The sequence below is a fragment of the Macaca fascicularis genome, chromosome 3 (assembly GCF_037993035.2).
Source record: "Macaca fascicularis isolate 582-1 chromosome 3, T2T-MFA8v1.1".
Classification (NCBI taxonomy): Eukaryota; Metazoa; Chordata; class Mammalia; order Primates; family Cercopithecidae; genus Macaca; species Macaca fascicularis.
In genome coordinates, this window is record NC_088377.1 from 52398409 (window position 1) to 52425211 (window position 26803).

Sequence of the window (26803 nt, forward strand, 5' to 3'; positions counted from 1 at the left end):
CATATTTCAAATAGTTTAATTTTAAAAATATTCTATTCAGTGCTAAAATATGTCTTCACTCACTTGCCCATTTCCATTTTCTTAAACTTTTTTGAAACAAAAAATAAAATCACAAAGTTCAATTTAACATGCAGATTTCAAAGAAAAGGGAGCTTTCTAGAAACTGAGCTGAAGGGGTACTGTGGGGGATGGGTACTGTGTCAGAACCTCAAATTCTTGCTGGGGCAGTTTGTGGCAAGAGGCAGGGATGTTGGAATGACAGGTACAGGTGAGAACAAAGAAAGCTGTGTGTGCGGACGTGTGTGCTGAGGGCAGGGGATGGGGACGGCGGCCACAAAGGACTGTCAGCAGCTAGGGTGCCCGTGAGGGGCAGGACCACCTCAGGCATGGGCGGAACTGGCAGGACAGCAAGAAATCTAGACAGACTCTGCCCTTGTGTGGAGAAAAGCCCTTCCCTTCCCTCCAACGTCTCTACCCAGTCCTTCTCCAACAGCAGCCTACAGGGCCCCCAGTCCTAGGGGAAAGTCCGGGAGTCTACAGTCTCCATTCAAGTTCAAGTAACCCGAGGCACTCTCTTCTAGAGGGTGCCTTCCACATCTCTCTCTTCTCGCAGAAGCTGCCAGCAGCTCTGTCCAGAGATTCTGGAGCAGAGACTGCTGCCTGGAGGTGACAGATGAATCTTGGGGTGGCCGATGCTCCAGCCAACTTGGGGTGCAAAAAAGACATGAGCGCTCCTCTTCTCGGGAGCAAGTAGACACAGGTGCCAGGGACGGGAAGATGATGCTACAGCCCCAAGTCCTACGCCAGCCTTCCAGCCCAGAAGGCTCATGTGTGCAGGCTCTCGACCCCAGTGCTTGCCCTTACCCCAGCAACGCAGCGCGGCCAGAACCAGAATGCAATAAATAGAGGCAGGGCCAGGAGGCAGAGGGCCAGGACGGTGCTAGCTTTCTGAGGCCGTCTGCGGCACTGTGGGTTGGTCCACACAGAAGCGCTTCAGGGGTGGGGCACCTGAGTCTTCCTCTTCCTCGACGACCTAGGAGCAGGCAGAGCATGGAATGCCAGGGCCACCCCTCCCAACCAGAACCTTCCCACCACCTGAATTATAATGGGATGCCCACCCTGCTCCTTCCAGCAGATGATCAAACTTCCTCCCCTGCCTACAACCCGGGGACTCATTTCCAGTGCTGCAGATCCAAGCCCACATCCAGTCTTTCCTGGTTTTTTGACTTAGAAACTGGGAAGCCTGGCCAGCACAGTGGCTCACACCTGTAATCCCAGCACATTGGGAGGCTGAGATGGGCAGATCACTTGAGCTCAGGAGCTCGAGACCAGCCTGGCCAACATGGTGAAATCCCGTCTCTACTAAAAATATAAAAATTAGCCGGGTGTGGTGGTGGGCGCCTGTAATCCCAGTTACTCAGGAGCCTGAGACAGGAGAATCACCTGAACCCGGGAGGCAGTGGAGGCTGCAATGAGCCACGATTGTGCCACTGCACTCTAGTCTGGGCAACAGCGAGACCCTGCCTCAAACCAAACAAATGAAAAACTAGAAACCCCAAAGTGACTGCTTACCTGTGTCTCTAGTGGAACTGGTTCTTCCTTGGTGAGGGTGGGAGGTTCATCAGCCACTTCCGAGGAGGGCAGGGAGGGCTCTGAAAAGGCAGCAGGGTCGGCCTGAGGGCAGGGGTCCCCTGAGGCCTGGACCTGGGGAAGCTTCCTTAGAGCTGTGTGGAGGTGGCTTGGTGAGGAGGGGAGAATACTGGCCTGAGAAGCAAACATTCATTCAGGGCCCAGCTGGACCAGGTCACAGTCATGAATGGTGGAAGGGCAAAATACTGCTAGACTGCAGAGGGCCATCTCTGCTGGGCTGGAGATATCTGGAACCCACAAATCCGCTCATCTTGTCATCCTCCAGCCCAAACATTATGACTCTAACTCAATCTCCCAGTTTTCTGAGAGTTGCTATAAGGACTAGATGAAGTAATAAACACAGGAGCTAAGAACAGTGCATGCCAAATAGTAAGAACACAATAAATATTAACTACAATTGGCATTTCCCACGGAGAAACAAGTTCCATTTTGTAGTTGGCTGTTAACGGGTCACAGCACAGGAAAGCTAACAAGGGCCTAAGACACATCTATATATCCATATTATAACAAGAAACCTGGGTTGGGCATGGCGGCTCACACCTATAATCCCAGCTACTCTGGAGGCTGAGGTGGGAGGATCGCTTGAGCCCAGGAGTTCAAGACCAGCCTGGGCAACACAGTGAGACCCCATTTCTACAAAAAATTAAAAGATAGCCAGGCATGGTGGCACAGGCCTACAATCCTACTACTAGGGAGTCTGAGGCAAGAGGATCACTTGACCCCAGGAGTTCAAGACTACAGTGAGCTAGGATTCAGCCACTGCATTCTAGCCTAGGCAACAGAGCAGGACCCTATCTCTTAAAAAAAAAAAAAAAAAAAAAAAGGAAAGGAAAAAAATTTAGCAGGATGTGATGCAGACAGCAAAAATGCCGAAGACAGAAGGACAAGTGACATTCATTCCAACAGTTACTAGACGGCCATGTGATCTTAGATAAGCAATTTAACCTTTCACTCTGTTTTGTTTTGGTTTTTTTTTGTTTTTTTTTTTTTTTTTTTTTTTTTTTTTTTTTTTTTTGAGAGGGAGTCTGGCTCTGTCGCCCAGGCTGGAGTGCAGTGGCCGGATCTCAGCTCACTGCAAGCTCCGCCTCCCGGGTTTACGCCATTCTCCTGCCTCAGCCTCCCGAGTAGCTGGGACTACAGGCGCCCACCACCTCACCCGGCTAGTTTTTTTTTTTTGTATTTTTAGTACAGACGGGGTTTCACCGTATTAGCCAGGATGGTCTCGATCTCCTGACCTCGTGATCCGCCTGTCTCGGCCTCCCAAAGTGCTGGGATTACAGGCTTGAGCCACCGCGCCCGGCCTCACTCTGTTTTTTTTGAGATGGAGTCTAGGTCTGTCGCCAGGCTGGAGTGCAGTGGTGCAATCTCGGCTCACTGCAACCCCTGCCTCCTGGGTTCAAGTGATTCTCCTGCCTCAGCCTCCCGAGTAGCTGGGATTACAGGCATGTGCCACCACACCTGGCTAATTTTTGTATTTTTAGTAGAGATGGGGTTTCACCATGTTGGTCAAGCTGTTCTCTAACTCTTGACCTCAGGTGATCCACCCGCTTTGGCCTCCCCAAGTGCTGGGATTACAGACATGAGCCACCATGCCAGGCCTTTTATTTTTTTTTTTTTTTGAGATGGAGTCTCACTCTGTTGCCCAGACAAGAATGCACTGGTGTGATCCCAGCTCACTGCAACCTCTGCCTCTTAGGTTCAAGCGATTTTTCTGCCTCAGTCTCTGGAGCAGCTGGGATTACAGGCACGTGCCACCATGCCCAACTAAATTTTTTATGTTTTTAGCAGAGACAGGGTTTTGTCATGTTGGTCAGGCTGGTCTTGAACTCCTGGCCTCAAGTGACCCGCTCACCTAGACCTCCCAAAGTGCTGGGATTACAGGTGTGAGCCACCATGCCTGGCCCAATTTAACCTTTCTAAGCCTTGAATGTTCATTTTCCTCATCTGTAAAAGAAGACAATAGCTGCCACCTCACAGGATTTTTAAGAGAATTATACCAGGTGTCAAATACCCAAGTTCCTTCCGCAGAGCCTGGCACTCAACTCTAAGGCTTGTTTTCTCCCTTCACTCTGTGAAAGGGGAAAATATAATCATTCCTCAAAATATCCCAAGCTGGTGAGAAAGGGCTTGGTGCCGCCTGGCTCTGAGGTACTCTCTCGAGCCTGTTACTCTAAAGATGAGACGCAACAAGAGCAGGAAGCAAGGCCCTTCTAGGAAACTCATCCTGGGCCAACCACGACTCACCCTCCAGGATCTCCTGGCCCAGGGTTGGGGGCTGGGAGTCATCCGTGCGGAAGTCGGAGGTGTGTGCTGGGCTCAGGGACTCACTCTGCTGGGGGCTGGGGCTTGAGTTGGTGCTGCTATCCACCTTCAGCTGATAGACGTCAGACACGGAACTCTGGTTGCTGTTTTCATCTGAAAACCAAACAGAACAAAGGCAGCAGCTGAGTGTGGTCATTCTCCTCAAGAGGAACTCTGGACAGAGCCAAGGGCCTGGCATCACTTTAGGCAGTCAAGGATACAACTGAGCATAATAATCATTGTGCCCGGCCTACACGACATAGATTATAAGTACCAGAGCAGCCAGAATCTTTTTTTTTTTTTTTTTTTTTTTTTTTTTTTGAGACGGAGTCTCGCTCTGCCGCCCAGGCTGGAGTGCAGTGGCCGAGATCCGGCTCACTGCAAGCTCCGCCTCCCGGGTTCACGCCATTCTCCTGCCTCAGCCTCCCGAGTAGCTGGGACTACAGGCGCCGCCACCTCGCCCGGCTAGTTTTTTTTTTTTTTTGTATTTTTTGGTAGAGACGGGGTTTCACCGTGTTAGCCAGGATGGTCTCGATCTCCTGACCTCGTGATCCGCCCGTCTCGGCCTCCCAAAGTGCTGGGATTACAGGCTTGAGCCACCGCGCCCGGCCTAGAATCTTTATGTTTATGCAACATTACACTTCGGGAAGGTCAGGATATGCTTATTAAACACTTCTTTATTATCCACTGATTGCAGCTTGTGGAAGGGAGGGGTGTAGCTGTGTCTCTGGTCAGTACTTCTCATTCCTTCTCACATCACAAGATGTGTAGAAAATGACATTTGTCAGGCACCCTTGGGCATCTGAAGGAGGCTGGTGGTGTCTGAAGGTGGTGAGCTCAGGCTTCAGCTGCCTGACTGCCCCAAGGACTGATAGATTAGCACCTGGGAGTTCTGCCTGAAGGCTTAGTCATCACCAAATTTCAAAACTTAAGAGTTACTAGGCCGAGTGCGGTGGCTCACACCTGTAATCCCAGCACTTTGGGAGGCCAAGGTGGGCTGATCACTTGATGTCAGAAGTTCGAGACCAGCCTGGCCAACATGGTAAAACCCTGTCTCTACTGAAAATACAAAAATTAGCCGGGCATGATGGCACACGCCTGTAATTCCAGCTACTTGGGAGGCTGAGGTGGGAGAATCGCTTGAACCCGCGAGGTGGAGGTTGCAATGAGCTGAGATTGCATCACTGCACTCCAGCCTGAGTGACACAGCGAGACTCCGTCTCAAAAAATAAAAATAATAATAATTAAAAAAAAAAAAAATAGTCACCAGTGCCTTCCTCTGCTGCACCTACAGCAGTCAGTCACCAAAGTATTTCTGCTCTGGTATCATTTATGCTCATTCCTTCCTCTTCTACTGCTTCAGTTCAAGCCTCCTCATCTCTAGCCTGGCCTCCTGCAACAGCCACCTACCTCACTGCCCTGCCTCCAGTCTCATGTACCTTAAACTGAACTGCAAACCACTGCCAGAGAGACCTTTCTAAACCCTTCGACGCTCCACTGCTGCCTAAGGGAGAAATGTCATACCCAGTATTCTTTTTGAAACAAAATTTCGCTCTTGTTGCCCAGGCTGGAGTGCAATGGCGCGATCTCGGCTCAACACAACCTCTGCCTCCCGGGTTCAACCGATTCTCCTGCCTCAGCGTCCTGAGTAGCGGGGATTACAGGCTTGCGCCACTACGCCCAGATAATTTTGTGTTTTTATTAGAGACGGGGTTTTACCATGTTGGCCAGGCTGGTCTCGAACTGCTGACCTCAGGTGATCCGCCTACCTCAGCCTCCCAAAGTGCTGGGATTACAGGCATGAGCCACCATGCCCAGCACTTTTTTTTTTTTTTGAGACGGAGTCTGGCTCTGTCGCCCAGGCTGGAGTGCAGTGGCCGGATCTCAGCTCACTGCAAGCCCCGCCTCCCGGGTTCACGCCATTCTCCTGCCTCAGCCTCCCGAGTAGCTGGGAGTACAGGCGCCCGCCACCTCGCCCGGCTAGTTTTTTTTTGTATTTTAGTAGAGACGGGGTTTCACCGTGTTAGCCAGGATGGTCTCGATCTCCTGACCTCGTGATCCGCCCGTCTCGGCCTCCCAAAGTGCTGGGATTACAGGCTTGAGCCACCGCGCCCGGCCATACCCAGTACTTCTTAGGCTAGGCACGAGCTGGCCTTGTTGCAACATAGGAAGTCCTTTCTGATCTCTGGCCTCAGTGCCTGCTGTTCTCCCACAAGCATCCTCAGCTCCAGGCAGGCTGGACCCTTACCCAAAAGCTTCGTCATGCACGGGTGTTTCTGCCTAGCTATTCATACTTGGCTAGGCTGCCTTCTCATGTCCTGGAAAGCCCCAGACCTCCCAACACAGTCCCGACATCACTTCCTCCATGGAGCCCTGCCTCCCTGGCTCGCATGGGTGGAAATGACCAACCTCTCTTACTCTCCCATGATAGCCTGTGCACGCTTGCATTTACCATTTTGCACACGTGCGTCCTCCCGTGAGCCCCTGTGGACAGGCTCTGTGGCTCACTTGTCCTTGATTCCCCAGTGCAACGCACGGTACCTGCATACAGTTCATGGTATTTACTAAATGAAAAGGAGGAGATGGTGGCCAGACTGAGGAAATGGAGGTTCATATGTCTCCCAGAGCTTTCTGACTACTGAACACACATCGGTGTTCCCTTTCCAACAGTATATGGTTGACCTTGGTGGGGCCTGGGAAAGAGGTGGGGAAGGGATAACTACACGCTGGGTTAGCTCAAATCTGGTTTTGAAGAGAAAGTCATAAACTCACGCTAGTCTTGACTCCTACAAAGACCTTTAATACCCACACTAAAATGGAAGTAGCATTTTGTTACCAAATGAATAAAGCTGTCACTTTTGAACTTAAGCAAAACACCGTTCCTCCCTGAGCATCTGTTTCCTTAAATAGGGATGATAATAACTGCCTGGTTTATATCACAGGCTGATATATGGGTAAAAATGAGACAGTAAAGTAAAAGTGCTTCGTAGACAGTACCTAGCAGGTAAACGTAAAAGGCAGTATCATGACTACAGTGCTGACCCAGCCGGATTAGTTTAGGAGGCAGAACACGTCCTAACAGTGGGTAAGCAAAAGCTTCGGCTTTGGGTAGCCTTCTCTAAGCCACTATCACAAAACATACAGTCTAGGCCAGGTGCAGTGGCTCTTGCTTGTACCTTGGAAGGCCAAGGCTGGGGGACTGCTTGAGGCCAGGAGTTCAAGGCCAGCCTGGGCAACATAGCCAGACTCTATCTCTACAAAAAATAAAAAATGAAGTACAATCTAAAAAAAAAAAAGGCTTCTGATTCAGACAACCAGGACCTGACACAGAGTCTGTCACTTACAAGTTATGTAACTTCAGACATGTAACTTAACCTCTCTGAGCCTGTTTCCTTCACTGGAAAACGAGGATACCATTATCTATCTTGCAGTGTTACCGTGAAGTTTAAATGAAAAGATTTAGGTCAAGTGCCTAGCAAAATACCAGCGAAAAAGCAGGCGCTGAATTGATACACAGAATTCTTTTTTTTTTTTTGAGAGAGTCTCTCTGCAGCCCAGGCTGGAGTGCAGTGGTGCGATCTCAGCTCACTGCAACCTCCACCTCCTGGGATCAAGCGATTCTCCTGTCTCAGCCCCGTGAGTAGCTGAGATTACAGGCGCGTGCCACCACGCTCAGCTAATTTGTTGTATTTTTAGTAGAGACTGGGTTTCACCATGTTGGCCAGGCTCATCTTGAACTCCTGATCTCAGGTGACCTGCCCACCTCGGACTCCCAAAGCGCTGGGGTTACAGGCATGAGTCACTGCACCCGGCCAATTCTTCTTATTAATGCGTTCATCCAAGTTTTTGTTCTCCTGCAAGGAAGACACAGAGATGCAACTCACCCTGGAATTCAAGAAGGAGAGAGGAATTGGCTGAGGCATCAGAGGGAAAACCATTAGGTTCTCGGGCTGCTGAACTGTTCGATTTTGACTTTTCTTTCTAGAAAAGGAAAAAAAGAGGAATATGACAGAGCCAAGCAGGAGACTCACAGAGAGGGAGGAGGGTGCTATGTGACAGACCACAGAGGTCTGGATTAGGACTGAACAGGAAAAATGACAGCAGCATGAGAATCCAAGGACCCAAGGAAAAACAGAATCCTGGACAAGGCACTTCTCCTCAAGCCTCAGAAAAAATGAACCCTTCCAGCAGGAATATCATGAATCATAAGCAACAGGCAGATATATACACTTCAACTAGAACGTCCCATAGTATCCCTCTCCTGCCCTGATCAAACTGCTCAGGCAACCCTTCTCTATGCAAAAGGGCAAGAAATACAAAACACTCATTTGAAAAAGATTCTGGTTTCAGTAGCCGAGTGGGGAAAAAAGTGAGAGAAGGAACCTCGTGTAACGCAGACAGTGACAGGACAAATGGGCCCGGGCTAGCTCTATTCCTGATCCGTCAGCCTCATCCATTCAAAATGATCACCCCGGCCGGGCGCAGTGGCTCATGCCTATAATCCCAGAACTTTGGGAGGCCAAGATGGATGGATCACCTGAGGTCAGGAGTCCGAGACCAGCCTGGCCAACATTGTGAAACCCTGTCTCAACTAAAACTACTACAAAAAGCAGCCAAGTGTGGTGGCACGTGCCTGTAATCCTAGCTACTTGGGAGGCTGAGGCAGAAGAACTGCTGAAAGTGGAAGTTGCAGTTAACCAAGATGGCACCACTGCACTCCAGCATAGGCTACAGAGCGAGATTCCATCTAAAAAAAAATAAAAATAAAACCATAAATAAATAAATAATAAAAATACAAAAATTAGCCTGGCGTGGTGGCATGTACCTATAATTCCAGCTACTCTGGAGGCTGAGACAGGAGAATTGCTTGAACCTGTGGGGTGGAGGTTGCAGTGAGCCGAGATTCTGCCACTTTATAACAGCTTGGGCAAAAGAGCAAAACTCCGTCTCAAAAAGAAACAAACAAAAAAACTCAAAAAACAAAATGATCACCCCATGTCTATTTTTACCTATAACATTTGTTTCGAGAAAGATATAGGTTATAAGTGCAGGGCAACCACAGTGGGCAGGTAAGCACCAGCTTGCAACAAGAAAGCCAAAGGGCCAGGCACAGTGGCTTATGCCTGTAATCCCAGCACTTGAGGAGGCTGAAGTGGGAGGATCGCTTGAGCCCAGGAGTTTGAGACCAGCCTGGGCAACATAGTAAGACCCCATCTCTACAAAAAATAAAAAATTAGCCACGTATGGTGGCACATGCCAATGGTCCCAGCTACTGAGAAGGCTGAGTTGGGAGGATTGCTTGAGCCTGAGAGTTCGAGGCTGCAGTGAGCTATGTGCACTCCAGCCTCGGCAACAGAGTTAGACCCTATCTCAAAAAAAAAAAACCAGCCCAGAGTAAATCCAAGCATATGAAAATGAGAGCATCCCAAAAGCCAAAAGTTTAAATCTGAGTAGGCTCAAATTTACCAGTTCATACTTTTTATACATTTCTGGTAGATGCATTGTATTAGTAACATAATTTTTGTTAATAACTCAATATTTTTGTTTGCTTTTTTTTGAGACGGAGTCTCGCTCTGTCACCCAGGCTGGAGTGCAGTGGCCGGATCTCAGCTCACTGCAAGCTCCGCCTCCCAGGTTCACGCCATTCTCCTGCCTCAGCCTCCCGAGTAGCTGGGACTACAGGTGCCCGCCACCACACTCGGCTAATTTTTTGTATTTTTTAGTAGAGACAGGGTTTCAGTGTGTTAGCCACGATGGTCTCAACCTCCTGACCTTGTGATCCACCTGCTTCAGCCTCCCAAAGTGCTGGGATTACAGGCGCAAGCCACTGCGCCCGGCCAATAACTCAATCTTACCTCTGGAGTAAATCAATTGCAGTTATGGGTCCCTGTGTCCTTTCCTTCATTTTTCAGATATAATTTTGATGTAATTGCAAACACTTTACTATTACATATATTACATAATTTTTTTTTTTTTAATTTGAAACAAGGTCTTGCTTTGTCACCCAGGTTAGAGTGTAGTGGCACAATCACGGCTCACTACAACCTCCGCCTCCCGGGCTCAAGTGATCCTCCTACCCCAGCCTTCCTGAGTAGCTGGGACCACATGTGCACATCACCACACCCAGCTAATTTTTGTAGAGACAGGATTTCATCATGTTGCCCAGGCTGGTCTCAAGCTGCTGACGTCAAGGGATCCACCTGCTTCAGCTCGCAAAGTGTTGGGATTACAAATGTGAGCCACTGTACCCGATCAACATTTTTAATGGTTGCTTAATATTTCCATGATTCATTTAATCACTTCCCAAATACTGGACATTTAGTTTTGCATCTTTTATTTCTATTCTTTTTTTTTTTTTTTTTTGGAACAGGGTCTTGCTGTGTCACCCAGACTGGAGTGCAGTGGTACAATCATAGCTCACTGCAGCCTTGAACCCCCAGGTGCAAGCGATCCTCCCACTTCAGCCTCCCAAGTAGCTGGGACCATAGCCACATGCCACCATGCTGGCTAATTTTTATTTTATTTTATTTTTTAAGACTGAGTCTCACTCTGTCACCCAGGATGGAGTGCAGTGGTGCCATCTCAGCTCACTGCAAGCTCTACTGCAAGGCCTCAGCCTCCCAAAGTGCTGGGATTATAGGTGTGAGCCATTGTGCCTGGTCTGATTCTTTTATGTTATTTTATCTTATCATATCTTACTTTATTATTTTATTTTGAGATGGAGTCTCGCTCTGTTGCCCAGGCTGATGTGCACTGGCTTAATCTTGGCTCACTGCAACCTCCGCCTCCCAGGTTCAAGCGATTCTTCTGCCTCAGCCTCCCAAGTAGCTGGGATTACAGGCATGTGCCACCATACCCAACTAATTTTTTGTATTTTTAGGTAGAGACAGGGTCTCACTATGTTGACCAGGCTGGTCTTGAACTCCTGACCTCAAGTGATACACCTGTCTCGGCCTCCCAAAGTGCCAGGATTACAGGCGTGAGCCACCACACCTACCATTATAATCTTTTACAGGTTTTTTTTGGAGCCTCACTGCTTTCAAAAAGGACGTGGCAATGTATCTGATGCACAGTTTCATATAGCACTGACGCCAATTTTTGGGTTTATCATCACTTTTTTCTGATACCTCATTTATATTTAATAGTTCTGTGTTGTTGATACAAAATTTATATTCGCTACAGGGAATTCTGAAAATACAGAAAAAGAAAATCAACTATATGACTAGCCACAATATCAACATATATTTGTGTGAAAAAGGGTCATAATAGGCCGGGTGCGGTGGCTCACGCCTGTAATCGCAGCACTTTGGGAGGCCGAGGCAGGTGGATCACCTGAGGACCTGAGGTCAGGAGCTCAAGACCAGCCTGGCCAACATGGCGAAACCCCATCCCTACTAAAAATACAAAAATTACCCGGGCATGGTGGCAGCTGCCTGTAGTCCCAGCTACTCAAGAGGCTGAAGTAGAAGAATCACTTGAACCCAGGAGGTGGAGGCTGCAGTGAGTCAAGATCACGTCATTGCACTCCAGCCTGGGCGACAGAGCAAGACTGGCTCGAGAAAAAAAAAGAAAAAGAGTCTTAATACAGCATAAACTTGCTTCTCCTCCCCACTCACCATACTATAAACATTCTCCTAACCCAATGAATAATGCTACCAAAATCTCTCTCTTTTTTAAAAAAAGATGGGGTCTCGCTATGTTGTCCAGGCTGGAGTGCAGTGGCTGTTCACAGGCACCATCCTTGCACACTACAGCCTCCAGCTCCTGGGCTCAAGTGATTATCCTGTCTCAGCCTCTTGAGTAGCTGGGTCTATAGGACAGCATTACCATGCCCAGCGATAACATCTTTTATCACAGTTACAAGGCTTTACAAGGTATGGGTGCACAATCACTTAGTGAATTATGTACAATCATTTTTACTTTGCTTATAATTTTTATTATTTTTTTACTTTTTTGAGACAGGGTCTCACTCTATCCCCAAGGATGGAGTGCAGTGGCATGATTATAGTTCACTACAGTCTCAAACTCCTGGGCTCAAGCAGTTCTCCCACCTCAGCCTTCCAAGTAGCTGGGATTACAGGCATGTGGCACCACACCAGGCTAATTATTTTTTTGTAGAGACAACGTCTCACTGTGTTTCCCAAGGTGGTCCCAAATTCCTGGTGTCAAGAGATCCTCCCGAGTTCTGGGATTACAGGAGTGAGCCACTGCAACTGGCCTAATTTTTTTTTTTTAACTTCTATTTTAAGTTCAGGGGTACATGTACAGGTTTGTTACATATGTTAACTTGTGTCGGGGGTTTGTTATACAGATTATTTCATCGCCCAGGTATTAAGTCTAGTACCCTAGTTATTTTTGCCGATCCTCTCCCTCCTCCTACCCTCCACCCAATAATTTTTAAATTAAATTTAATTTAATGTTTTGTAGAAACGATATCTTGCTACATTGCCCAGGCTGGTCTAGAACTCCTGACCTCAAGTGATCCTCCCACCTTGGCCCCCCAAAGTGCTGGAATTACAGGCATGAGTCACTGTATCTGGCCAAGCTTTAAAAAATATTATTATTATTATTTTTGAGACAGAGTCTCAATCTGTCGCCCAGGCTGGAATGCAGTGGCATGATCTTGGCTGATTGCAGCCTCAACCTCCTGGCTTCAAGTGATTCTCCGGCCTCGGCCTCCTGAATAACTGAGATTACAGATGGGTGCCACCACACCCAGCTAATTTTTGTATTTTGGTAGAGACAGGGTTTTGCCATGTTGGCCAGGCTGGTCTCGAACTCCTGACCTCAGGTGATCCACCTGCCTCGACCTCCCAAAGTGCTGGGATTACAGGTGTGAGTCACCGTGCCTGGCCTCAAGATTTTTAAATATTATGAATAATGCCATAACACTCAACATTGTAGAAGTACCTTGAATACAGCATATCTCCTGAAGATAAATTCCTAAAGGTAAAACTTCTATATTGAAGTAATAGGTATTTTGAAAGTGGATAGATATATATATATACATATGACTAATGTGACCTGTACAAAGTTGGTGCCAACTTACTGTCCCAGCAGCCATGTCCCACTCTCTCGTCTCCTTCATGGTGTTTTTCTCTTTTCCATTTTTCCTAAACTAACAAATCTATGCTAGAAGACAGCACACCACTATGGACCACCACAGGGGAGATAGACTGATAGACCCTCAAGAGCCCAGTTCAGCCAACACAAGCCTGTGAGGAGCCCCCGGGAGGGATCAAGGGGGTTGAGTTGTGGGGAGCTGGAGGGAAAGGGGTTTTCTTTTTTTTTTTTTTTTTTGAGATGGAGTCTTGCTCTGTCGCCCAGGCTGGAGTGCAGTGGCGCGATCTTGGCTCACTACAAGCTCCACCTTATGGGTTCACGCCATTCTCCTGCCTTAGCCTCCCAAGTAGCTGGGATTACAGGTGCCCGCCACCATGCTCGGCTAATTTTTTGTATTTTTAGTAGAGATGGGGTTTCACTGTGCTAGCCAGGATGGTCTCGATCTACTGACCTCATGATCTGCCCTCGTGATCCGCCCACCTCGGTCTCCCAAAGGGCTGGGATTACAGGCCTGAGCCACCACGCCTGGCCTGGTTTTCTTTTTTATGAGATAGAGTCTAACTCTGTTGCCAGGCTGGAGTGCAGTGGCGCGATCTCGGCTCACTGCAACCTCTGCCTCCCCAGGTTCAAGCGATTCTCCTGCCTCAGCCTCCCGAATGGCTGGAATTACATGTGCCTGCCACCATGCCTGGCTCATTTTTTGTATTTTTAGTAGAGATGGAGTTTCACCATGTTGGCCAGGCTGGTCTTGAACTCCTGACCTCAGCTAATCCAACCACCTCGGCCTCCCAAAATTCTGGGATTACAGGCGTGAGCCACCGCACTTGGCCAAGGGAAGGGGGTTTTTTAGCAGCATCTACTCCTATCTATACACAATGCCCAAGAGATTTTACTGCTTGGCCTTTGACTCCCGTGGGTAATGGCCTCACCAGAGCCAGGGCTGGATAGGGAATAAACAGTTGCTCCAGAACCATGCCCCATCAACTCCATGAATTTGGCATCCTAGAACTTCTTGGGATGGCCGCTCTCAGATAAAGGCAGAGTCCGTAGGGTTGGTGCTAGGAGGTTTCCTGGAGCCAGAGACGACAGCAGAGAGCAAAAGGGAGAGGCTGAACCCTGAGGCTAACCTTGACCTCCTAAATTCATTTACAGAAAGGAAAACTACGGCTCAGGCTTCGGTCCTCCTAGTTATACATTACCAGCCAAAGCAACTGAGAGTCCCAAGGGAATAAAAGGTAAGAGAACAGATAAAACTCACCAGAGATTGGAGAAATACAGGTACTCTGATAAATAGAATAGTCTATACCAGAAGGAGCAGAAGAACTGAAATTAAACATAGATCTTCTCAGAAAGATACGGATAATATTGAAAAGTTGTTTTAGCCAGGGGTAGTGACTCATGTCTGTAATCCCAGCACTTTGGGAGGCCAAGGCAGGCAGATCACTTGAGGTCAGGAGTTCGAGACCAGCCTAGCCAACGTGGTGAAACCCATCTCTACTAAAAATAGAAAAAAATTAGCTGGGTATGGTGGCACATGCCTGTAATGCCAGTTACTCAGGAGGTTGAGGCAGGAGAATCATTTGAACCTGCAAGTTGGAGAGAGGATGCAGTGAGATGAGATCATGCTACTGCACTCCAGCCTGGGTGACACAGCGAGACTCTGTCTCAAAAAAAAAAAAAAAAAAAAAAAAAAGTGTTTTGAGGAAGAACCAGTTGAGGCAATTTGTTATGAAAAATATAATTTGCAGCTGGGCGCAGTGGCTCAAGCCTGTAATCCCAGCACTTTGGGAGGCCGAGACAGGCGGATCACAAGGTCAGGAGATCGAGACCATCCTGGCTAACCCGGTGAAACCCCGTCTCTACTAAAAAATACAAAAAACTAGTCGGGCGAGGTGGCGGGCGCCTGTAGTCCCAGCTACTCGGGAGGCTGAAGCAGGAGAATGGCGTAAACCCAGGAGGCGGAGCTTGCAGTGAGCTGAGATCCGGCCACTGCACTCCAGTTTGGGCGACAAAGCAAGACTCCGTCTCAAAAAAAAAAATAAATAAATAAAAATAATTTGCTCAAATAAAAATTAAGTGAACGAAATTAATTTAAATACAAACAGCTAAATAAAAGATTAATAAGCAAAAACTGTGTTGAGAAACTCTGAATGCACCAGGAAAAGATGAGAAATGAAATGAATGAGAGAAAAGTTAAGAAATAAAGCCGGTTGCTGGGCGTGGTAGCTCACTCCTGTAATCCCAGCACTTTGGGAGGCAGAGGCGGGTGGATCACCTGAGGTCAGGAGTTCAAGACCAGCCTGACCAACATGGAGAAACTCCATCTCTACCAAAAATACAAAATTAGCTGGGCATGGTGGTGCAAGCACTACTCGGGAGGCTGAGGCAGGAGAATCACTGGAACCCGGTAGGTGGAGGTTGCGGTGAGCTGAGATTGTGCCTTGCACTCCAGCCTGGGCAACAAGAGCAAAACTCGTCAAGGAAGGAAGGAAGGAAGGAAGGAAGGAAGGGAGGGAGGGAGGGAGGGAAGGCAGGCAGACAGGAAGGGAGGCAGGCAAGCAGTTGCATGGGTGCAGTGGCTCACACCTGTGATCCTAGCACTTTGGGAGGCCAAGGCAGAAGGATCGCTTGAGTTGAGTTTGAGACCAACCTGGGCAATACAGTGAGACCCTGTCTCTACAAATAATTTAAAAGTTTGCCGGGCGTGGTGGCACGTGCCTGTAGTCCCAGCTACTTGGGAGGTGGAGACATAAGTATTTCTTGAGCCCAGGAGTCGAGGCTACAGTGAACCATCATTGCACCACTGTACTCCAGCATGGGCTATGGAGTGAGACAGTCTCAAAAAAAAAAACAAAAAACAAATAAACAAACGAAAAAAACATTTCAGGATATTTTAAGGGAATTCCTAGATTCCTAGGAGATCAAAGATAGAAGAAATGCTAAAGTTTCCAGGAAGCCAAGTGGATCACCTACAAAGACTCAAGAATGGGAATAACATCACATTTCTCAACAGCGACACTGGATATACAATTGAGTAATAGCTTCAAAGTGCAGAAAGAAAGTAATTTTGAACCTAGAATTTCATATACAGATAAAATCAATTTTAAACATGAAAGTGAAACAAAGATATTTTCAGAAAGTTTTCCCCACAGAAGCTCTCTTTGACAAAACTCTTGAAGGATGTACTCTAGCAAAAAGAAAAACAAATGTAGAAGAAAACAGTAAGAAGTCAGTGCATGAGGACGAGCACAGTGGCTCATGCCTGTAACGCCAGCACTTTGGGAGGCTGAGATGGGCAAATCACTTGAAGTCAGGAGTTACAGACCAGCCTGGCCAATACGGTGAAACCCTTGTCTCTACTAAAAAAATACAAAAATTAGGCTGGGTGTGGTGGTATGTACCTGTAGTTCCAGCTACCTGGGAGGCTAGGCACCAGAATTGCTTGCACCCAGGAGGCGGAGGCTGCAGTGAGCCAAGATTACATCACTGCACTCCAGCCTCAGAGTGACACCCTGTCTCAAAAAAAAAAAAAAAAAAAAAAATGTAGGTGCATGAAATTTTAGGCAAGGCTGGGCGCAATGGCTCACGCCCGTAATCCCAGCACTTTGGGAGGCGGAGGTGGGCAGATCACGAGGTCAGGAGATCGAGACCATCCTGGCCAACATGGTGAAACCCTGTCTCTACTGAAAATACAAAAATTAGCCAGGCGTGGTGGTGTGTGCCTGTAATCCCAGCTACTCTGGAGACTGAGGCAGGAGAATCGCTTGAACCCAGGAGGCGAAGGTTGCAGTGAGCTTAGATTGCACCACTGCACTCCAGCCTGAGCAACGGAGTGAGACTGTCTCGAAAAAACAAAACAAAATAAAGAAACAACAACAACAACAAAAATTAGCTGGATGTGGTGGCATGTGCCTGTAGTCCCAGCTACTCAGGAGGCTGAGGTGGGAGGGTCACTTGAGCCCAGGAGATGAAGGTAGAAGTAAACCGAGATTATTTCACTGCATTCCAGTCTGGGCGACAGATTGAAATCCTGTCTTAAAAAATAATAATAACAATAAAAAACGAGCAGGCCGGGCATGGTGGTTCATGCCTGTAATCCCAGCACTTTGGCAGGCCAAGGCGGGTGGATCACCTGAGGTCGGGAGTTCAAGACCAGTCTGACCAACATGGAGAAACCCAGTCTCTATTAAAAATACAAAATTAGCCAGATATGGTGGCGCATGCCTGTAATCCCAGCTACTCGGGAGGCTGAGGTAGGAGAACCGCTTGAACCCACGATGGGGAGGCTGCAGTGAGCCAAGACTGCACCATTGCACTCCAGCCTAAGCAAGAGAAGTGAAACTCTGTCTCAAAAAAAAAGAAAACTCTTGTTTCTGGTGGGAATATAAATTGGTACAACTACCATTTCAGAAAATAGTTTAGCATCAGCTAATATAGGTCAAAACATACATACCCTAAGACCCAGCCACTTCCCTTCCGAGAATATATCCTAGGAAAACCCATGTACATGCTTATGTGGGTTCTGGACAAGAATGCTCACAGGGGCATTGCTCCTATTAGCCCTAACTGTGGACAACCTCAATATCTACAGGAGAACCAGAAAAATAAACTACACTTAGCCATGTGATGAATATGCAGCAAAATACAGCAGAGAGAGCAATGAAAAGGAATGGATAACTCCAAGGACAACATGGATGCATTTTATAAACATAATGCTGAGCAAAAGAAATAACGCTCAAAATGTTAGAGCCTGGTGCAGTGGCATATGTCTGTAATCCCAGCTATTTGGGAGGCTGAGATAAGATCGCTTGAGCCCAAAAGTTCAAATCCAGCCTGGGCCACAAAGGGAGACCCCCATCTCTAAAAAAGCAAAAAGGGGCCGGGCGCGGTGGCTCACACCTGTAATCCCAGCACTTTGGGAGGCCAAGGCAGGCGGATCACAAGGTCAGGAGATCGAGACCATCCTGGCTAACACAGTGAAACCCCGTCTCTACTAAAAAAGACAAAAAAATTAGCCGGGTGTGGTGGCGGGCGCCTGTAGTCCCAGCTACTAGGGAGGCTGAGGCAGGAGAATGGTGTGAACCCAGGAGGCGGAGCTTACAGTGCTCCACTGCACTCCAGCCTGGGCAACAGAACAAGACTCCGTCTCAAAAAAAAAAAAAAAAAAAAAAAAAAGCAAAAAGGGTGGGCACGATGGCTCATGCCTATAATCCCACCACTTTGGGAGGTTGAGGTGGGAAGATCATTTGATCCCACGAATTTGAGATCTATCAGCCTAGGCTGATATAGCAAACTCCCATCTCTCCCCCGCCAAAAAAAAAAAAAAGAAAAAGAAGAAGAAAGAAAAAAATATTAGCTGGGCACGATGGCACGTGCCTGTGGTTCCAGATTCTCAGGTGGCTGAGGTGGGAGGATTGTTTGAGCCTGGGAGGTCAAGGCTCCAGTGAGTGGAGATCATGACACTGCACTCCAGCCTGGGTGACATAGTGAGATTTTTGTCTGTGGGAAAAAAATCTCAAAAATAGTAATAAAGGAAAAACTGTTTATGAATGACTAGAGAGTGGTAAGAAAAGCAAAAGTAAGAGAGTGATTACCTTTAGAGGGGCAGGAGGAAGAGGATGGGAAGAGCTGCAGAGAGGTCTGCTGGGGTCTTGGCAAAGCTCTATGTTTTACACTGAGTGGTTCTCACAAGGGTGTTAACTTTATATTATTCATACACTGTACATTTGTTTTATATACTTCTCTGTATGTTTTATATTTGAAATTTTAAAAAACAATTAGAAAAAAAAGTTGGAAAAATAATCCGGGTATTTATCACCCAGAAAATACGTAGATAAAGGTACTCACAGCAAATAAGAAAATGCAATGCATGAGTCAAAGGTAATAATTCTACTTATATTTACAGATACATGGAGGGTTCTCAAAACAAGGTTGGGTCAGGCACGGTGGTTCATGCCTGTCATTCCAGCACTTTGGGAGGCCGAGGCGGGCAGATTACTTGAGGTCAGGAGTTCAGGACCAGCCTGGCCAACATGGTGAAACCCGTCTCTACTAAAAATACGAAAGTTAGCCAGGCATGGTGGCAGGCGCCTGTAATCCCAGCTACTCAGGAGGCTGAGGCAGGATAATCGCTTGAACCTGGCAGGTGGAGGTTGCAGTGAGCTGAGCTTGCACCATTGCACTCCGGCCTGGGTGACAGAGCGAGAGTCCATCTCAAAAAAAAAAAAAAAAAAAAACCCAAAGAAAAAAACCACAGTTGAACCAAAGAGAATACAAAGAGCTTCTGGCAAAATGCTGTACATATGTAAGTTTTGTTTATTTGTTTTTTTTTTTTTTTTTTTGAGACAGAGTCTCGCTCTGTCGCCCGGGCTGGAGTGCAGTGGCCGGATCTCAGCTCACTGCAAGCTCCGCCTCCCGGGTTCACGCCATTCTCCTGCCTCAGCCTCCCGAGTAGCTGGGACTACAGGCGCCCACCACCGCGCCCGGCTAATTTTTTGTATTTTTTAGTAGAGACGGGGTTTCACCGTGTTAACCAGGATGGTCTCGATCTCCTGACCTTGTGATCCCCCCGTCTCGGCCTCCCAAAGTGCCGGGATTACAGGCTTGAGCCACCGCGCCCGGCCGTAAGTTTTGTTTAAAAACAAAAATACACATATGAAAAAACGCTATGTATTTTTAAAGAATATGCAGGTATCCAAACAAAGATGAATCACAAAGGCCTACATCAGAATTAGAAAGATGTATATACACATAATACACTATAGTAGGGGGCTAATCGCATAACAGCAAGTCTCAGCAAACTTTTTCTTAAAGGGCTAGATGATAAATATTTTAGGTTTTATGGGCCATTAGGCCTTATGGCAACCACTCAATCTGTCATCGTAATTCAAAAGCACCACAGACAATAAGTGAATCAGTGGGTATAGTTATGTGTTTGGTTTTTTGTTTGTTTTGAGATGAGTCTCACACTGTTGCCCTAGGCTGGAGTGCAGTGGCAAGATCTCAGCTCACTGCAACCTCTGCCTTATAGGTTCAAGCGATTCTCCTTGCCTCAGCCTCCTAAGTAGCTGCGATTACAGGTGCCCACCAGCAAGCCCGGCTAATTTTTTTGTATTTTTAGTAGAGATGGGGGTTGCACTATGTTGGCCAAGCTGGTCTCAAACTCCCGACCTTAAGTGATCCGCCCACCTTGGCCTCCCAAAGTGCTGGAATTACAGGCATGAGCCACCACACCCAGCCAGTTATGTTCCAATAGAAATATACTGAAAAACGTAAGGAATACGCCAGGGTTTAGTTTGTCAAGCCCTAGAAAAGAGGCTTGAGTTAAGGGAAAGGAATAAAGAAGGAAAATAATAAAGAGAGGCCTTGCATGGACCAGTAACAGGGGTGCCTTGAAGTATTTTCCACTCAATTCTGGGAAAATAAATTCCTTTAATTAAGAGGCAATTAGGCCAGGTGCAGTGGCTCACACCTGTAATCCTAGCACTTTGGGAGGCTGAGGCAGGTGGATCACCAAGTCAGGAGGGTCCAGACCAGCCTGACCAACATGGTAAAACCCCGTGTCTACTAAAAATACAAAAATCAGCTGGGTGTGGTGGCAGATGCCTGTAACCCCAGGTACTCGGGAGGCTGAGGCAGAGAATTGCTTGAACCTGGGAGGCAAAGGTTGCAGCGAGCCAAGATCACGCCACTGTACCCCAGCCTGGGCGACAGAGCAAGACTCCATCTCATAAAAAAAGAGGCAATCAAATAAAGAAATAAACAAAATGGTACCTTTTGATTTTCATCCACACTTACCTCCTTGCTGTCTGTCACAGGAACCCACTTAAATATCCTCAGGGACGTGTCACCCACAGTCACCCACTTCTTCTCCCTAAAAGAAAGACACTTCTTTGAACCGATAAAACAATGCAATGCGTTTTCTGCTCATCACTTGTGCTTTTCTACTACTCAGCAGATCATTCCTTCAATCTGGAATCCTTCTGAACTTCTTCTTGGTGAGGTATGGTAGCTCACACCTGTAATCCCAGGTGGGAGGCTGAGGCAGGAGGATCGCTCAAGCCTAGGAGTTTGAGAACAGTCTGGGCCATTTAGCGAGACCTCATCTCTAAAAAAAGATACAGGCCAGGCGCAGTGGCTAACACCTGTAATCCCAACATTTTGGGAGGCCAAGGTGGGCAGATCGCTTGAGGTCAGGAGTTTGAGACCATCCAGGTCAACATGGTGAAACCCCATCTCTACAAAAAAAAATACAAAAAGTAGCTGGGCGTGGTGGCATGTGCCGGTAATCCCAGTTTACTCGGGAGGCTAAGGTGGGAGGATCCCTTGAGTCCAGGAGGCAGAGGCTGCAGTAAACTGAGATCACGCCACCACACTCCAGCCTGGGCAACAGAGATCCTGTCTCAAAAAAAAAAAAAAAAAAGATGTGGGACATAAGGCTGGAAGGTAGCACACACAGCACCATATTGTTTTTTACTTGCATGTGAGTTACTTTGGGTGCTTTTCTCTTTACCAAATATATGAGTTCTATTACTACTTTCCTTTGTTTAAGTGAGACAGAGTCTTGTTCTGCCTCCCAGGCTGGAGTGAAGTGGCACAATCATAGCTCACTGCAGCCTCGACCTCCTGGGCTCAAGCAATCCTGCCACCTCAGCCTCTTGAGTAGCTGGGACTAGAGGCGCACGCCACCACACCCAGCTACATTTTTATTTTTATTTATTTATTTTTTTTTTTTCTTTTTTTTTTTTGAGACGGAGTCTCACTCTGTCACCCAGGCTGGAGTGCAGTGGCCGGATCTCAGCTCACTGCAAGCTCCGCCTCCCAGGTTCACGCCATTCTCCTGCCTCAGCCTCCCGAGTAGCTGGGACTACAGGCGTCCGCCACATCGCCCGGCTAGTTTTTTGTATTTTTTAGTAGAGACGGGGTTTCACCATGTTAGCCAGGATGGTCTCGATCTCCTGACCTCGTGATCCACCCGTCTCGGCCTCCCAAAGTGCTGGGATTACAGGCTTGAGCCACCGCGCCCGGCCTACATTTTTATTTTTTGTAGAGACGCGGGGGTCTCTCTTTGTTGCCCGCGCTGGTCTTGAACTCTTGGCCTCAAGCAATCTGCCCACCTCGGCCTCCCAAAATGCTGGGATTACAGGCATGAGCCACTGCACCTGGCCTACTTAGTCTCCAGTTAAAGGTTCTTCCAAGGGACAGACAATCCCAGGAGAGACACCTGCTGCTGGGGGGTACGGCGTGGTGGGTGTGACAAGTTAGGATCCTTTCCCTTTCTGGGTTACTAAGACTGCATAAAGAAAAAGAAAACTAGTTTAAAGAAATTTTTTAAATTTCAACTTTGAAGTTCCAAAGCTTTGTAGAAATCCTTTTGTCTCCTGCTGTGTTCCAAAGGGGTAAAAATGGCAGAGTTTATCAGTCCGCTACATTCACGAAATAAGCAAAGGGACAAGAGGGATAAAAGTCTTGCACAAGGTCACTCTCTAAATGACTACGGACCCCCAACTATCCACACCAGATCAGAATGCCACTGTTCTGAGCTTGCCCACAGAGCACCTTCGAGGTCTGCAAACAAATGTGTGGAGGAGACAGAACAAAGGAAACGCTCTATTTTGTGTGTGTGTGTGTGTGTGTGTGTGTGTGTGTGTGAGATAGGCTCTACCCTCTGTCACCCAGGCTGGAGTGCAGTGGCGTGATCACCATGTGGCCTCAAAATCCCAGGCTCAGGTGAATCTCCCATCTCAGCCTCCCAAGTAGCTGGGACGATAGGCCACCATGCCCAGCTAATTGTTTGTATTTTTAGTAAGAACAGGGTTTCACCATGTTGCCCAGGTTGGTCTTGAACTCCTGGGCTCAAGCGATCCTCTTGCCTCAGCCTCCCAAAGTGCCGGGATTACAGGCGTGAGCCACCGTGCCCAGCCTCTCCTTCATTCCAAGAAGGTTATTCCCTAAGCATGCCAGGCAGAGAACGAATCTGCTTATTGTAAGGTCCACTGATACCTTAAGAGGTGCTTGCTGTCAGTAGGAACAAGGGCCAAATGCAGAGAACTGCTTTGTCACAGATCTGAGCCAACTTCTCAAAGGGTCAAGTCCAAATGTGAAGTCACGAAAAAGCAAAAAAAGTAACTGCTGTTGTAATTGTTGATGTTGTTCAGCAAATGATGACGGCAGCTCACGCCTGTAATCCCAGCACTTTGGAAGGCTGAGGTGGGTGGATCACTTGAGCCCAGGAGTTCGAGACCAGCCTGGGCAACATGGTAAAATCCTGTCCTCACTAAAAATACAAAAATTAGCCGGGCATGGTGGCACACACCTGTAATCCCGACTACTCAGGAGGCTGAGGCGAAAGAATTGCTTGAACCCCAGAGGCGGAGGCTGCAGTGAGTCAAGATCACACCACTGTACTCTAGCCTGGGCAACAGAGCAACACTGGGTCTCAAAAAAAAAAAAAAAAAAAGACATACTGGGAGTGTAAAAAGACTGTGATGTAACAGAAGGAATGAATTAAAGTCTTAGAAAATAACTAGAATTCCTGAACAGACCACTCCATTTTCTCATTTATTCAACCAATTAGTCTACAACAGGCTGTGCTAGGACCTGGCGATGCAGAGAACAAGATCCATGGTCCCTGCCCTCACAGACCCTGTCTTATATCTGGAAACAGACATGAATAGCTCAATTCAGGATTAGTCACTTAATTATTAGGTTTAACCATATCAAATTGCCATTTTTGTAGGTTAATTAGCCAAATACAGGAGACCAGATGCAGTGGCTCACATCTGTAATCCCAGCACTTTGGGAGGTCGAGGTGGGAGGACCACTTGAAGTCAGGAGTTCAAGACCAGCCTGGCCAACATGGTGAAACCCAGTCTCTACAAAAATACAAAAATTAGCTGGGTGTGGTGGTGTACACTTGCAATCAGCTACTCAGAAGGCTGAGGCAGAATTGCTTGAACCTGGGAAGCAGAGGTTGCAGTGAGCCAAGATTGCACCACTGCACTCCAACCTGGGTGACACAGCAAGACTCTGTCTAAAAAGAAAAACAAAACAGAAGTCAAATATAAGAAATGTCTTATGAGTCCATCTAATACAATCGTGGAAAGTTCTGTGAAGGGGACTTGATCTAGATTGGGAATCTCAAGTGGTGAACCTAAGGAAGCAACTTTTGAGCTGCGCTAGGAGTTAACTCAGCAAGAGGGAGGAGAAAAGAGAGGAAGAAGAATGCCAGGCGGCAGGAAGAGCAGAGTGACTTCACTGGAAAGACGGTGGGCATCCTGGGAAAGAGCCAGCCAAGTGAGGCAGGAAGGAAGGCCTTCTTCGGTATTTATCCTAAAAGCAAGAATGGAACCACTGAAGCATTACTAGGGGTGCTAGCATAAGATGCACATTTTATATATTTTTTACAGATGGGGTCTCGCTCTGTTGCCCAGGATGGAGTGCCATGGTATGACCATAGTTCACTGCGGCCTCAACTCCTGGGCTCCAGCGATCCTCCCACCACAGCCTCCCAAATAAAGCTGTGCACTTTAAGATCACTCTGTAACTCGGAAGAGAGAAAAATAAAATCACTCGGTGACAATGAACAGATTGGGGAATGAGCAAGAGCAGCAGAGAGAGAAGAGGCTGGTACAGAGTTCCAGGTGACAGAGGACGGCCCTTGAGCCTAGCCTGCTAGGGGCGGGGGGTCAAAAATGGGGAGAAGAGAAGGGTGTGCCTGTTCTCAGGTTTCACCAAAATCTTGGAGGATTAAAGGTGGACGAGGAAAACCATGAATAAATTAAACTATTTATACGGAAACCCAACTATATATGAAGCCCTCAGACATAGAAAGAGAAGGAACTTCCCTCTTGTGTGGAAATGGACAGATAAACACACAAATAAAGGTCAATGTACCAATGATCTTAAAGGGAGTAAAGGGTGAGGGGTGGGAGACGTTAAGGAAGGCTTCCTGGCGGGAGGTAATATCTACTTGAACTTTTAGTTTTTGTAGAGACCGGGTCTCACTATGTTGCCCAGGCTGGTCTCAAACTCCTGGCCTCAAGCGATCCGCCCGCCTCAGCCTCCCGAAGTACTGGGATTACATGCCTGAGCCACCTCACCTAGCCATACTTGGGTTTTTAATAATGGGTAGTAATTGGCTATACAAAAAACTTGACAAAGTTGGCTATGAAAGTTTAACGTGATGACTCTGATACACACCGACACAGTGTGTATCGGAGATCTGGATACAAAATACGTGCTCAACCGGCGTCTTCCATGCACATTTTAGACATGGGGTCTCTCGCCGTAGCCCAGGCTGGAGTGCCGTGGCACGATCATAGCTCACTGCAGCCTCCAACTCCTGGGTCCCAGCAATCCTCCCACCACAGCCTCCCAAGTAAGGACGTGCACTTTAAAAAGACCACTGCTACTTGGAAGTGAGAAAAATAAAATCACTCAGTGCAGACGATGAACGGGCTGGGTAATGAGCAAGAGCAGAACCAGAGAAATTAAAGGGAGGCTGGTACATAGTTTGCAAAGGACTCTCCTGACAGCCGTCAGGGCAGCAAGAGAAAATGCCTACCAAGCTCGCGGCGCAGGGGCCGGGTTCTGGGGGAAAGTGAGGGGTTTTCCTTTGGATGACACCAGGCTTCCTCCCTTAACAGACAAACCCATAAACTCACCCAACTTCAATGCCTGAATACGCAGAGCTCTCAGCCTGGCGGGTTGAAATCACTCCAGGGATACTCGCTATTATCAAGGGCCAGCTTGGAAACGCAGGCGGGGCCAAAACCCAGGAAGAGTGGAGGGCGGGCCCCCGGCTGGGCCGGGCGCGGCGACACCGAGGCCAGGCGGCCCCAGCACGGGCCGGAAGCCGGCATCCCCTCCCGGGCAGCGCGCGACCGCAGCCGCAGCAGGTGGGCGGGCCCGCGAACTGGGCGGCCCGCTGATTGGCCGCGGCCGGCGCGCCCTCTGACCTCACGCCGACGCCAGCGGCGCCCTCCTCCCGCCTTCTCCCGCGTCCCCCTCCCCCAGCGCCGGCCGGTCGGCTCCCACCCGACTCGCCAGTCCCGCGCTCCTCAGGGCCTGGACCCGCGACCCCCGCCAGCCCCCTAACCTCCGGCCCCTCACCATTTCCGCACTTTCTCGATGGCCGCCATCACCTTCTTGATGTCGTCTTTGGCCCGGCTGCGGGTCTCCGCCCGGACCGACCGGCCCGACATGGCGGCGGCGGGAGCGGCGGGGGCCAGGGCACTGCTCCCAAGACACCGGGTATCGCGCGCCTCGCGCCGCCGCCCGCCCGCCGCCGCCGCCGCCGCAGCGTCACCGCGGCCGTCGCCCCCTCTGTGCGCGCGTGCGCGAGGAAGCGCGCGCACCCGCCCGCCCCTTGGGGCTCGCGGCCTCAGCGCGCCTGCGCGCCCCGCCCGGGGCGTCCCTCCTGAGCGCCCCGGGAGTCCCCTGAGCCCCCACCCGGGCCGGGGTGCGAGGCGGGCCGGGCGCACGTGCTGTAGTCAGGGCGAGGTGTGAGGTGCTGCCGGTGGGCAACTGATTCTTTTCCCTGGGAGTTTGGAGGTCGGCTCCCTGCTCTGGCCAGCGTGTTAGGGACCTGACCCTGTGGAACCGCGCTCCTGCGCTGTCTCTGTCCTCCCGCCTCTCCTGTCCAGCACCTTTGCCCTCTGGCTCTGCCGCTGTGCTCCAACCACGCCTTTCTTCGCGTTTCTTCAGGATGCCTTCTGGCCTTTGCACATACCTGTTCCTCACCTGGAATCCTCTCCTCTCTTCACCAGATGAACTGCTTTCCCAACAT

At 48.6% G+C, this 26803-nt stretch overlaps 1 protein-coding gene across 5 annotated transcripts; it reads right to left on the minus strand.

Moving 5' to 3' along the window:
* Nucleotides 1–26344, minus strand: BCL7B (BAF chromatin remodeling complex subunit BCL7B). Of its 5 annotated transcripts, none has more exons than XM_005549367.3 (6): nucleotides 26128–26344; nucleotides 20812–20887; nucleotides 7836–7932; nucleotides 3895–4065; nucleotides 1573–1652; nucleotides 1–1033 (listed from the first exon to the last, which is right to left on the minus strand). In XM_005549367.3, exons 1-6 carry the CDS (start codon nucleotides 26217–26219, stop codon nucleotides 941–943), a joined length of 609 nt encoding a protein of 202 aa, XP_005549424.1. In that variant the 5' UTR covers nucleotides 26220–26344; the 3' UTR covers nucleotides 1–940. The 5 variants fall into 5 exon arrangements, with proteins under 5 accessions (XP_005549424.1, XP_045245609.1, XP_045245611.1 ...); XM_045389674.2 differs by having other exon boundaries at nucleotides 1573–1724; XM_045389676.2 differs by having other exon boundaries at nucleotides 1573–1764.
* Nucleotides 26345–26803: the final 459 nt, after the last annotated feature.